The 13,191-nt window shown below is 51.6% G+C and overlaps 7 protein-coding genes across 7 annotated transcripts; 5 read left to right on the forward strand and 2 right to left on the reverse strand.

The window, feature by feature from the left end:
- Nucleotides 1–581: 581 nt before the first annotated feature.
- On the forward strand, nt 582–1,821 carry Asppvi_007896 (uncharacterized protein; the record flags this gene model as incomplete). Its single annotated transcript, XM_043303779.1, has 5 exons — nt 582–640; nt 832–1,069; nt 1,135–1,242; nt 1,311–1,643; nt 1,705–1,821. The coding sequence occupies 5 exons, from the start codon at nt 582–584 to the stop codon at nt 1,819–1,821; spliced, it is 855 nt and encodes a 284-aa protein (XP_043159714.1).
- Nucleotides 1,822–2,737: 916 nt separating this feature from the next.
- On the forward strand, nt 2,738–4,889 carry Asppvi_007897 (uncharacterized protein; the record flags this gene model as incomplete). Its single annotated transcript, XM_043303780.1, has 3 exons — nt 2,738–3,547; nt 3,600–3,702; nt 3,757–4,889. 3 exons carry the CDS (start codon nt 2,738–2,740, stop codon nt 4,887–4,889), a joined length of 2,046 nt encoding a protein of 681 aa, XP_043159715.1.
- Nucleotides 4,890–5,233: 344 nt separating this feature from the next.
- Asppvi_007898 (OB-fold domain-containing protein) lies at nt 5,234–6,306 on the reverse strand (the record flags this gene model as incomplete). The annotated part of the gene is made up of 2 exons (XM_043303781.1): nt 5,234–5,931; nt 6,174–6,306. The coding sequence occupies 2 exons, from the start codon at nt 6,304–6,306 to the stop codon at nt 5,234–5,236; spliced, it is 831 nt and encodes a 276-aa protein (XP_043159716.1).
- A 933-nt stretch (nt 6,307–7,239) lies between these two features.
- Nucleotides 7,240–8,142, forward strand: Asppvi_007899 (uncharacterized protein; the record flags this gene model as incomplete). Its single annotated transcript, XM_043303782.1, has 1 exon — nt 7,240–8,142. The coding sequence occupies one exon, from the start codon at nt 7,240–7,242 to the stop codon at nt 8,140–8,142; it is 903 nt and encodes a 300-aa protein (XP_043159717.1).
- A 734-nt stretch (nt 8,143–8,876) lies between these two features.
- Asppvi_007900 (glycoside hydrolase family 43 protein) lies at nt 8,877–10,658 on the forward strand (the record flags this gene model as incomplete). The annotated part of the gene is made up of 2 exons (XM_043303783.1): nt 8,877–10,467; nt 10,531–10,658. The coding sequence occupies 2 exons, from the start codon at nt 8,877–8,879 to the stop codon at nt 10,656–10,658; spliced, it is 1,719 nt and encodes a 572-aa protein (XP_043159718.1).
- A 298-nt stretch (nt 10,659–10,956) lies between these two features.
- Asppvi_007901 (putative DRAP deaminase) lies at nt 10,957–11,604 on the reverse strand (the record flags this gene model as incomplete). Its single annotated transcript, XM_043303784.1, has 1 exon — nt 10,957–11,604. One exon carries the CDS (start codon nt 11,602–11,604, stop codon nt 10,957–10,959), a length of 648 nt encoding a protein of 215 aa, XP_043159719.1.
- Nucleotides 11,605–12,033: 429 nt separating this feature from the next.
- Nucleotides 12,034–13,078, forward strand: Asppvi_007902 (DnaJ domain protein; the record flags this gene model as incomplete). Its single annotated transcript, XM_043303785.1, has 2 exons — nt 12,034–12,220; nt 12,294–13,078. 2 exons carry the CDS (start codon nt 12,034–12,036, stop codon nt 13,076–13,078), a joined length of 972 nt encoding a protein of 323 aa, XP_043159720.1.
- Nucleotides 13,079–13,191: the final 113 nt, after the last annotated feature.

A 13,191-nucleotide genomic window follows, 5' to 3' on the forward strand; every position in this document is an offset into this window, starting at 1 on the left:
TTTACGCTTGCCTCACTTTGCAGATGTTTATATTCAAGGGAATAACGTTATACTGTCGGTGCATCTATGCCATAAAGGATCCTGGCAAAAGTCAAGATTGATTTATTGTCCCAGGTACAAACTTATTAATCTCAACCTGAAAAGGACATCAGGTGCTTCTCTATCTGCACAGTAAGGGTAGCTGCTCACTGAGAAAAAGAATACATAGAACCTTCTCTTTCTGTACCCCCTTCTTGCACACTAAGATGCAGGCAGGCCATCATGGCTTTCTTCTGTTTGCTGTGAATTATCTTTCTAGCCTTCTAGCCACCCTTTAGCATCATCTTTCAGCCAACTGCTCGATTGGCCATCTCGTCTATTCACTATATGAGGGTTCCATTCACCAGAGACCGCTGCATTAACCTAGACTGAAGTTCACGGAACTGTCCAGAAGTGTTGATGAGCAGTATTTACACCACCAGCTGCCTCTTCTCGATGACTCTTCATTTGAACTACTGCCCTCGATCTCTATTCTCTTTAAACCACTGACACTTTACGATTCCTATTCCCTACCTTACTCTTTGAACTACCTTCAAAACCAGATGTCTCCAACATTTCGAAGCGCGTATGCTGGAGGCTACAGCGACGAGATCAAGAAACGGTAGGTTCTAATCCCCATCTTCGCTTCCATACCCCACTGAGAAGCTGATGAGAGACTTTTGCCTACCGATAACACCAAGAAACTGATGGAAGGACAATTGTAGGCTCCAGAGCGTCAGCATACCAGAGAAGTCAGTCATTTCTCCGTCGCTTGCTCCTCCCTTAGCCACGCATTCGATTGACATAGAATAGGATCAAATGTGGAACCTGCAACAAGATTCGTTCGTCGAGTAACTACTCCAATAGGCAACTCGAAGCCCTTCGCCATGCCATCCTGAGTCATGGTGCGAATGTTGCTTTGACAAAGAACAACGCAAAATGCCGCATCTGCTCGGGAAATCAAACTGTTGAACTCAAGTGCTGTATCTGTGATAAGATCAAGAGTCTTGATGAATTTGCCAAAGCTCAGAGACAGGATAGGGACGCAGCGGTAGGATTACTGCCTCAAGTCTCTCTTACTGGCTAAGGATCTAGCTGACATCCGATTCTTCCCAGAGATGCATGAATTGCGTGCAGAGTCACACCGACGCCGAACCAGTCCTCGAGGAGCCTAAACTCTTGACTGAGAGTGAGCTTTCCACTGCCCCCGACACGTACACAACTGTCAGTCACGCAGATCCATCCTCAAATGCTCCACGAATGCATACATCCTGGTACTAACACAATTTTAGGGACAAGTCGAGTCTCGGTCCTTGATTGCATCGAGCCAGAGACTCACATTGAAAGCGGCTCCCATTGCCCAACATGTTGGCAGAAGTGGTGAGCAGGAGGACATCGGCGGCATGTCGCTCATTGAAGGTCACCACGGGAAGGAGAACTCGGCGCGCGGAGGACGACCTTTTACAGCTTTCGATCCTAACGGAGTGGCTCACCGCCGCTCTGGCTCCCCCTCTGGCACCCCAGGGTCCGTTCACGGCGGTTGGGCGTCCTGGGGAGTGGACGTCAATGCTACTGTCACCAAACCTGTTAAGAAGGCCGGCAACCCCAAGTTTGCCAAGGTTCCGGTAAGTCCATTATTAAATAAGTGCATCCCTTATCGGTGGACAATTTGCTGAATTCGAGAAGGGCAAACGTTTCGAGAGGCACGAGGCGCCTACAATGCGAGTGCCGGAGTCCATTGGCGCCACCGTCCCCTCTGACGATGAGGCTGGTAACGAGGAAGGATTAGAAGATTACCTCTGATCGATTCTTAAGTTTGCTTCACAGAGACAGTCAACAAGCTAAGTTAGAACAGAGAAATAAAATGTTGACTTTCGCTTTCGTTATTCTTGATCAATTGTCCCAATGGGCACAGCAGGCTGAACCATGGTACTAGACGGCCTGCTCCGTTTCCCCGCAAGGACCAAGAGTTGGCTTGCGATATCCATGGGTAGGAATTGTGAAATTGTATCAACTGCTATTGTACTAGTTGCCAACAGCAATTCGGGCCCTCGTGGATTGTCATACTATGTAGCAAGTAGTGGTGATGATGTCCGTATTCCAATGTCTCTTCGAAGGACCTCTAGCACTCTGTACTGTATTGCAAACTCATTAGCAACAAGCAAGGGAAGAGCGTAGCCTCATTAAAAAAGCATTTAATGGTACACCGACAGTCATAATGCTGAAAACCACTAATTAATATGTGTTTCCTTTGACCTTCCCCTCTTCTGCAGCGCCCCTTGGGCGGTGACGTATGACCCCGTGGAGGCTGAGATTAGCCTCACAAGTCAACGTCGCTGCATGTCTCCATCGATGATCTTCTTTTTCCTTTAATTTCCATTGTGCGCGGGCAGATATTTACAGAAACTGCCTTCATAATACCATCTTGCTGGCGACCCGGCACGACGCACTTACTGTTTCAAAGCGAAGCTCCACACTTTCTGAGCCCCTCCGTCCTGCGCCCCTCATCCCATTGACGCCTGCGCAGATAACTTGCCTTTTTCAAAATTTTCGTCACACGCCGCGTATAATACATCGAGAGCTTCATCACTTCCTGGTATCACCAACAGAATTCTCCCACTTTCCATTCATCTCAGAGTGTGGCTGAGGCTTGGTGAAATTCTGACCCTTGCAGAGGGCGGAGAGTGGCTAACTTGTCTGTGTGACTGCGACAGTCTGCATGGCTTACGATGGCTTCCAGAGAAGCACGAGTCCGTACGACCAGGCGGGCAATATAGGCCAAACAAAGCCCAGTGATCATCGTTCTTCAACCTACCCTCCTCCCTATCCTTCGCAGTACGGCCCTGATCGGTTGAACATGCCGCAGCCCCAAGTGCCTCCGCTGGCTCCGTCGTCAACTCAGGGCCAATATACGGAGTCACCTTCTCAGCAATACTCATGGTATCAGCAGCCATCCACTGGAACTATCAATGAGGCTGTCAGCTCGGCTTTCCACAAGGCTGACACTCCCACCTACCTATCGCCAGAAGTCCTGTCCCAAATCACTGCGACCGTGATTCAACAGCTCAAAGCAACTGGTCTGGATAACATCCAAGCTCAGCATCCACCGCAGTCGCAGCAACCATCCGGTCCGACGCCGTCACCGTGGGTGCCTCCCAGCTCTGCTCCCCAATACAATTATAACGAGTATGAATCGGCCCCTCCTGTACCGCCAAAGCCATCTTCGTCGCAACCAGGTGCCGTTTCCGACGCTCCCGACTACCAGCAGTACTCTCAAACCGGTACATTTCCGAGCGGCGCTCAACCTAGTGCACGACCTTCCCCCGCACCTCCCGTCGAGAGAAGGCAATCGCCGTATAGCCAGGCAAGCGATCAAGGCCAGAAAATGGAAGAGCGCCCAAAACCACCGTTGAGGGACTCAACCGTGACTGAGATGACAACATTGGAGAAGATATGGGGCAAGCTCTTTGAGGAAGGCAAGCCAACCAAGAGGCTAGGCCAGCTCTTGCGCGGCATAGCAGTCCATCTGGTAAGTATGGATGTCGTTGATTGGAGGAATTTCGCATCTGACAGTGTGCAAGATCGAGGACTACCCTCCAGGTAACACTATTGTGGTCGTTCCCGAGAAGCTGCAGAAGTTCTACGAGGATACGAAAGTTCCTTCAGACCTCTACCCGTGGCAAGGTAAGTGTAATGCTGGTCCTGTCTACGACTAAAAGCTAATCTAAGTATCTGTAGATATCTTCGATGACCGTACGTCTTCAATCTCGAGGTTGTTTCGTGAAGTGGAAGCCGAACATCACCTTGTTCAGGCTAAACTGAACGAGCGGCCGGACATCCCGGGCTTGACACCCCGAGGTTTCGAACGCTGGGCTACCTTGATGATACAAGCGCACCCCGACAAAGAATACGAACGGTTGCAGAAAGCAGTCCTGAACATGCCTATCAGCAACCCAGATGACAGACGAGAAAGGTTTCCAAAGGAGATTCCTCGCCGGCTATTCCCCGAGGCACCGAATCTTACCGTTAGAGACGAGCTCGATAAATTCATCACGAAGCATTGTGGTGTCGACTTGCCGCCAGTCACCGAGGAGGAGCTCAAGAAGGTTGCTGCGCACCGCCACAAGATGTCTACGAGCTCAACTGCATCGGCCGCCGAGACAGCTCCTTCGGTGACAGAGCGGGGTCGTCAGCAGCAGCAGCAGCAGTCGTCTTCAGCCATCATAGATGACGACGAGGAAGAGGTCCCAGCTCGGCCGATTGAGCGTGAGAGGAAGCCATATAGTGCGCAGCCGGGAGGAGGGAAGGTATATGAAGAGGCAGGTGGCTCTTCCCACCGACACAAAGACTCCTTCTCCACTGGTTCTCGCTCCAAAGAGGGATCGGTCCCTCCTGTCTCCCGCAAAGCATATGATTCATACGGCCAAGACCCTCTGTACCCTCGCGCAGGCAGTAGCGGCTCTCAGCGTCCAATAAGTATACATGGCCGGACACGGAGCTCTTCTCGAGGCGGGCATGGGGGAGGTGACTACAGACATTCAGAGAGTGACCTGCTGTCCAGCTCGCACAATGGTGGAGCTCGGTATTCTGGCCTCCCTGGCAGTGATTACTACACCGCGTCATCCACCCTTCCGGGAGACATCATCGACGATAGTCGGCGGTACCGTGATAGTGATGACCAGAGGCTGTACGAGTCAGTTCGGGACAGGGAAAAGGAACGTGAAAAGAGCAAATATCATGACCATCTTCCTTCCCGAAGCAGCTGGGCTAACGAGGAAGAATACTACCGTGGCTTGCTCGGCGGCCAGGGTGGTGGCCCAGTCAGTGGCAGCAGTGGCGGGTACGATTACAAGACATATACCTACAAGTGACGGACTTGAGACAGATTGTCGTTGTTCAAAGACAGGCTCATTACTATCTCGGCGTTTTCCAGTCCTCAAAGATACCTTTGTTTGATATGATATGATAGTGTGTTTGTTTTTCGCTTTTGATTCTTTCCATCTAATGACTTACGTGTAACGATCTGCTGATATGCATTGCATTTTGGATTTTGATTTTGTGTGCGTATAGTGTGTTTGTTGCCTTGAGAGAGAGAAAAAAAAGACTTGATGAAATTGTTTATCTGGACGTGCGATAATCTATAAATCGTCATTTCTCATAAGCGTACATGTACCCTGTTCGGAACACCTCCCGTTCTATATAGAAATCCTCCCTCTCATATTCCACCGCTTGTATTCATGGCGCGCTTCCGCTGAATAGCGCGCATGGCCCTACGCCCAGCTTCCTGACACAGAACCGCCTCTTTCTCTCTCAGCTGCTCTTCACGTTCCCACTGCCTCTGAATCCGACGCTGGTCCTTCTCCTCGCGCTCCGCACGCTTCCTATGCCTTCTACGCGCTCGGTCCTGCTCTTCTTCGGCCTGCTCCTCCTCGGCCTCCGCCTCAAGCCGCAACCGCTTGACCTCCTCACTCGTCAATTCCCACGGGACAGTCAGCACCTCAACCAGGTACCGGCTGCGCTGATCCACGAACCGCATTTCGGTGGTCGTGTCCCGGATCAGGAAGAAGCGCTCTAGCTGTAGCTGCATCGCAGCTCGAAACATGGTCAGCGTGCCTTTCACCTGCACCACGGTCCCTGGGACGAGCGGGGATATGTCCAGGTCAGTTCTGTTGGTTGCTGCGACATGGCGTGCGGCCTTTTCCGGTGGCTGTTGCTGTTGCTGCCGGTGTGGAGTCCGGTCTGCAGAGTCCGGGCCTGGGGACTCGGCTTTCAGGACGGCGATTTCGATGGTCTCGCCGCTGCTGTCGTCTAATGTGAGGATTGTGCGTTTGAAGACGTCTGTTCTGGCGACGATGATCCCGACCAGGGATACAAAGCGGATGGGGTGGTTGAGGTAGAAGAAGATGTTTTGGCCTGGGGGTTCGTTAGAGTTGCTACTTTCCGTCTAGTCTGCGCCATGTTTGAATAGGTTGGCTGGTATGTATGTATGTATCTAAGCCATTTGTGATGCAGACAACCATAGGTAATAGCGAATACTGACAAAGACTACTGTGGGTGCAACACAAAGAAGGAACATGAAGTAGAATACCAAAGCAACGATGCAGTATCCGGCAAAGCATCGAGTAATGAATATCTAGACAAATACGCTGGCATACCTTCAAATCCCGGCCGTCTCTTGAGTCGATGCACATCCGCCGCTGCCATTTTTACCCAGGTGAAATGGGTTGGAGATGCTCTGAAGCAGAATGCCGGGTAAAACGTGAGATCGCCATTCTCAGCTGTCGCCATAGGATCATCTTTCTAAGCAATATTTCGGATGATATTGCTGCGAGATGTCAAAAAGCTAGCCACATCAGAGACACTGCATTTTCCGATGGGAGCTGGGTCACGTGAGGATCGGACGTGTGGCCTTGTAGATTAACTCAGGTCGCAGGAGCTGCCAGCAATCAAATAGCAGATAGTATGATTGTTACCGAGAAACAGAGCATATAAATTCGGAACAAAAGCAAAAAGAAGAGAGATGACAGGCCCTAGCATAGAAGTCTGACGCGCTACCATTGCGCCACGGGAGCTAACAACAATGTGCCACTCCCGGCGGGGGTCGAACCCGCAACCTTCAGATAATCCTACTGATAGCAGACTGCGGCACGGGACACTGTCGTGTTGGAACCGCGCCAAAAAGAGCTATATGAGGCGGGCTGCATTGTGATGGATTGCGATGATCCGTTGAGCACCTTTTGACACGATAAACGATTCGGCGCGCGAATTACATTTATTATTATATTGCTGGGACGATAGGAGTCACTGATTGTTGCAGTTTACACAGAGCTGAGTCGACTGGAGGGACTGTTTGCACGTGATTAGCTCACAATCAACTGGGGAGGAAGGTCAATTCCGATCTGTCATTCAACAACTCTGGTAGCACATTCTCAAGTCATCTCGGACATAACTGACTTACCGTAATCAAGTGTCTGTATCTCCAATCTCCGTGTCCAAATGTAGACCGATGTGCTTCGGACGTCTGTTTTGACGTCACTATCCATTCTCAAACAATTCGAGGCCGAGATGCTGGCCAGCATCCGAAAATATTCGGGATTTCCAATATAGGTCGATATTATGGGTTGACAATATATAAAGCAGTTGATATCTGCAGGGATTGAGTCTAAATTACTCAGGAACCTACATCCTATTCACATCTGCAATCCCAAGCCAACCTTCGCCATGTCGTCCATCTCGATCAAGAAAGGACCACTTCAGCTCGCAGGCCTGCTGCACAAGCCTGCAACATCGTCGACCGTCAAGTTTCCTGCAATTGTGATAGTCCACCCTGGTGGTGGCGTCAAAGAGCAGACAGCCGGTCTCTACGCAAAGAAGCTCGCTCAAGAGGGCTTCGTCACCGTCTCTTACGATGCCTCTCACCAAGGCGCGAGTGGAGGCGAACCTCGCTCCCTGGAGGACCCAGCGGCAAGAGTCAGCGATGTCTGGAGCGTCGTCGACTACCTTGAGCAGCAGGAATATGTTGACGCCACCAAGATCGGTATCCTCGGCATTTGTGCCGGCGGAGGCTACGCCGTTGCAGCTGCAAAAGCGGATTACCGTCTGAAAGTACTCGCTACAGTCAGTATGGTCAACATTGGCGATTCCGCACGACTAGGCTGGTACGGTGACGAACCTGCTTCTAAGCATGTCGAGTCCCTCAAGATGGTTGCACAGCAAATTTCAGCCGAAAACAAGGGCGCTGAGATGGCTGCTGCGCCGTATGTGCCGCCTCAACCAGACGACAAGACTCCCGCAGATCTCAGAGAAGCACACAACTACTACCTTACACCGCGTGCGCAGCACCCCCGTGCTGAGAACAAGATGCTCGTTCGAAGTGTCCCGCGTGTCCTCAACTTTGACGCATTTCACCTGGCGGATGTGTTCTTAACGCAGCCCACCCTCCTTATTGCGGGTGAAAAGGCCGGTTCTCTCTGGCACACGGAGAACCTGGACAAGAAGATAGGAGGGGCCACCAAGAAGGTGATTGTGCCGAATGCAGCCCATATGGACTTTTATGACAACGAGCAATATGTCAATCCGGCCGTCAAGGATATTTCGGAGTTTATGAAGGCCAATCTGTCATGATCAATCGTATACTTCGTCTTAGACTTTGTGAGCTATCTGATCATAGATTAATACATTTCGTTCTTTGCACAATTTAACCATCCGCTATAATCCATCACTCTTGTATTTACCAACGCCAATGGATCAGTGCTACAGAAATTCCCGGAAGGAATTACCTTCCAGCCGTGACCGCGCCATATTTTTTGCCTTGTACGCTTCATGATAGATTCAACACAAACGGAGCATATACCAGTCCTTTCCAACTGAAGAGGCTCGTCTCTATGCTCTTTAGCCGGAGCCAAGTGCCTCAGCGCATTATCCCCACAAAAACACCTATGACTCTATGCAGGTTGTCATCAATGAATGATTAGTTTTCGGATTTATTTCTGGCTATCAGAAAAAGTCCTCCAATCAGTCTTTCTCATATTCACTATGATGTAGCATCACTGGCCCGTTCGGCATGTCTATCTACCGAGTGCAGATCGTATTCTTGATCCCCAAATCGTGAAGGGTCCTGAACGAGTTTACCCATAGGATGGGTTATTTAGCCTGAATCGGCTACCTTGAAGGAATGCACGCTGCATCACGAATGTACCCTGCCATGCAATGAACTTCACCATTATGCCAGTTGTGGAAATGGAGCGTTTTCCCCGCACTTTTATGTCTGGGTATATAAGTAGGGCCCAAAAGCAGAGGAAGGCCATCAATGCAGGGCAATGGAGCTTGATCATCACTGATACTCGATATCCCTCATCATGGGTTTGCTTTCAAAGATCTCTGCCAGTTTCCTCTTGGCAATGGCAGCTCCCAGCTTAGGCTATCCCACTCGTAATCAGTCGTATACCAATCCTCTCTTCCCTGGTTGGCACTCGGATCCCACCTGTGCCTACGTACCGGAGCAAGACACCTTCTTCTGCGTCACATCCACTTTCATTGCCTTCCCAGGTCTTCCTCTTTATGCAAGCCGAGATCTGCAGAACTGGAAACTGGCCAGCAATATCTTCAATCGGCCCAGCCAGATCCCTGATCTTCGCATCACGGATGGCCAGCAGTCGGGCATCTATGCGCCCACTCTGCGCTATCATGAGGGCAAATTCTACTTGATCGTCTCGTACCTGGGTCCGCAGACTAAGGGCTTGGTGTTTACCTCGTCTGATCCGTACGACGACGCCGCGTGGAGCGATCCGCTGGAATTCGCGGTACATGGCATCGACCCGAACATCTTCTGGGATGACGATGGGACTGTCTACGTCACGTCTGCCGACAACCAGATGATTCAGCAGTACACACTCGATCTGAAGACTGGGGCGATTGGCCCGGTTGACTACCTCTGGAACGGCACCKGAGGCGTCTGGCCTGAGGGCCCGCACGTGTACAAGAAAGACGGATACTACTACCTCATGATTGCAGAGGGAGGTACCGAGCTCGGACACTCGGAGACCATGGCGCGATCTAGGAACCGGACGGGTCCCTGGGAGCCATGCCCGCACAACCCACTCTTGTCGAACAAGGGCACCTCGGAGTACTTCCAGACTGTGGGCCATGCGGACTTGTTCCAGGATGGGAATGGCAACTGGTGGGCCGTGGCGTTGAGCACCCGGTCAGGACCTGAATGGAAGAACTATCCCATGGGTCGGGAGGCGGTGCTCGCCCCTGCGACTTGGAAGAAGGGCGAGTGGCCTGTCATCCAGCCTGTGAGGGGCCAGATGCAGGGACCGTTTCCACGACCGAACAAGGGACTTCCTCGCGGAGAGGGCGGATGGATCAAGCAACCCGACGAGGTTGATTTCAGGCCAGGATCTTCGATTCCGGCGCACTTCCTGTACTGGCGGTATCCGAAGACAGAGGATTTTACCGTCTCCCCTCAGGGCCACCCGAATACACTTCGGCTGACACCCTCCTTCTACAACCTCACCGGAACTGCAGACTTCAAGCCGGACGATGGCCTGTCGCTCGTTATGCGCAGACAGACCGACACCTTGTTCACGTACACTGTGGACGTGTCTTTCGACCCCAAGGTTGCCGACGAGGAGGCGGGCGTTACCGTTTTCCTAACCCAGCAGCAGCACATCGATCTTGGTATTGTCCTCCTCCAGACAACCGACGGACTGTCACTGTCCTTCCGGTTCCGCGTTGAAGGCCGTGGCAATTATGAGGGTCCTCTTCCGGGAGCCACTGTGCCTGTTCCCAAGGAATGGCAGGGAGAGACCATCCGGCTTGAGATCCAGGCCGTGAGTGACACCGAGTATGTCTTTGCGGCTGCTCCGGCTCGGCACCCTGCACAGAAGAAGGTCATCGGCTCTGCCAACACGCTGATTGTCAGTGGTGATACGGGACGGTTTACTGGTAAGTGTAGCCTCAAAATACTCGAGCAAGTGTTATCGCTGAGTGGTGACAATTTTGATATAGGCTCGCTTGTTGGCGCGTATGCCACGAAGAACGGTGGTGCCGGATCCACGCCCGCATATATCAGCAGATGGAGATACGAAGGACAGGGCCAGATGATCAATTTTGGTCGTGTAGTTCCGAGCTATTGATACACCCTGGGAATACCATTGGAGGGTTTGAGATGGTTTGCGCGGCATTCCCGATTGATGTGGGAACTATATATAGAGCAGTATCACCAGAGATCAAGATATAGTGCGCAGACTCGTGTGAAAGCCTCATTTAGGATATTCGGTGAAGAAGACCTGCATTCTTGTTCATTATATCTCACCATCAAGAAAGTGTCATCGCGACATGAAATGCATGCCAGAACCAGTACCATGACTGACTTGCCGCGCTCCACAAATGAGTATATCCTATTAATGCAGTCGCACCAATATAGTCATAGGCTCAACGCTTTTTAGGATTTCGAGGGATCTGCGCCTGTCTCTGTCTTTCTTCATCACTGACATCGTCCAAATTAGTCTCTACCTGATCCAATGCAGCCTTGATCTCCTCCTCCTTATTCTCATGTCCTGCCGTAGCCACCGTCAGAATCTCCTTCTCCAACCCATTGACAACTCGCCACTGAATCCCCGCCGCAGTCAACATCTTACACCCCTCCGACTCCCCAACAAACGTCCCAGGCTCCTTGACCCCAAAATACACCTTCTGGATCCCCGGCCGCCCTCCCTCCCGCGTGCTGATAATCCGCTGCACACACGGCACATTCCCCGACAGTCGCTTCCCGCATGGTTCCATCGTCACGTACATGACTAGTTTCCGGCCGGGTTCGGAGGGGAGGACCTCTGCGACTTTGTCCTCGGGGGCGGAGTGGACGGCTGCGTAGTTGGACAGACAGCATTGCTCGGCGTGTGTGTTGCCGGCTAGCTCCATTGTGTAGCCTGTCGAGAGGATGCGATCATCTTTGAATTCGGGGTCGCCGTCTTTGCGGGAGATGAGGATCGCGCCGACGCGGAAGTTGGTAGGGCGCGGAGGCGACCTCTCTGCTAGGGAGAGGCATTGGCGGAGGTAGTTGAGGTGGGGGGATGCGGTCATTTCGCGGGGTGGCTGTGAGAAAAGCAAACTTGATTGAGAGCTAGTGAGTGAAGTTTCACAAGAAGGTAGAATTGTAGGCAATTGTACAATGAGCAGCAAGAATAATGAGCGGCTGCTGGTGAAGGTTGAATTACACTGTGTCTGCTCTGTGGAGGAGCTCTCCGGACAGTGAAGCTATGACGAAGGGTGATAAGCTATCCCCAGCCTAACCCGATAGGGTAATCAAAGTGGTTGTGCATCGCGTCTGAGTCGCGTTTCCTCAAACATCTCGCACATATCAAAGCAAACCAGCTGCTTGACTCACCTTTCATCTATTTCTCATCAATTTTTGGGGGTCTTTTGGAGACTCTAATATCATTTTGGGCCATACCTTGCCGGCCTTTCTTTCCATCTCCTTCCCCTACATCTACTACCGTGAACACCGCAAACATGCCTTCTGATTCCGAGGATGTGTTCGAAGAGAATCACGACGAAGGGACCACCTCGGACGAAGATGACGGACCGTCTGGTCCTCCAGTTGCAACCGACCTCTATGAGGTTCTCGGTGTTAAAGAKGATGCGACTCAGGACGAGATCAAGTCTGCCTACCGGAAGCTGGCCTTGAAGCATCACCCAGGTAATACCCTTGAGGATTCCGCACAAACACAACCAGTGATTATTGAACTGTGTTACTGATTAAATCGACAAAGACAAGGCTCCTGCCGACCAGAAAGATCAAGCGCATTCCAAGTTTCAGCAGATTGCCTTCGCTTATGCGATCTTGTCGGACGAAAAGCGCCGCAGGCGGTTCGATCAAACCGGCAGCACTGCGGAAGCGGCCATTGGCGACGAAGATTTCGATTGGGCAGAATTTTACAGAGACCTGTACTCGAACTCGGTCGATACGGATGCAATTGATAAAATAAAGAAGGAGTATCAGGGCTCTGCAGAAGAAGAGAAGGATATCCTGGAGGCATTCGACCGCTACAGAGGCGACATGGACCGCGTCTACGAGTCGGTGATGCTGAGCAATGTGCTCGATGACGACGAGCGGTTCCGCGCCATTATTGACCAGGCTATTGCCGAAGGCAAGGTGGAGGGCTACAAGAAGTACACAGATGAGCCGGCAAAGAAGCGCCAGGCGAGAATCAAGCGGGCGCAGCAAGAAGCAAAGGAAGCTGAGGAGCTGGCCAAGGAGCTGGAGGAGAAGAAGAAACCGAAGACGTCAGTCAAGGAAAAGGCGACGACAACGAAGAAGAAGACCAAGACGAAGGACGTCTCTGATCTTGGTGATCTCGCTGCAGCCATCAAACAACGGCAAGCCAATCGCATGGAATCGCTCATAGAAAAATGGCAGACAGAGGCGGAGACGCTTAAGGAAGGCGACGGCAAGCGCAAGAAACGGAAGACTCTTTTCGAGGAGCCGCCCGAGGAAGCATTTGCTGCCACCGCTGCTCGTCAGGGTTCCAAGAAGACGAAGAAGTCGAAAGCGTGAGCAGTCCACTTGGGATCTCCCCTTTTTATTTTTTTGTCCTTTTGCGACCGGCGTCGGGAGTCTTTGGTACTTGGCAGGTCTCTACATGAACCTTTGGGAGGAGGTGGACATCT

This window comes from Aspergillus pseudoviridinutans (assembly GCF_018340605.1).
Source record: "Aspergillus pseudoviridinutans IFM 55266 DNA, scaffold_5, whole genome shotgun sequence".
Classification (NCBI taxonomy): Eukaryota; Fungi; Ascomycota; class Eurotiomycetes; order Eurotiales; family Aspergillaceae; genus Aspergillus; species Aspergillus pseudoviridinutans.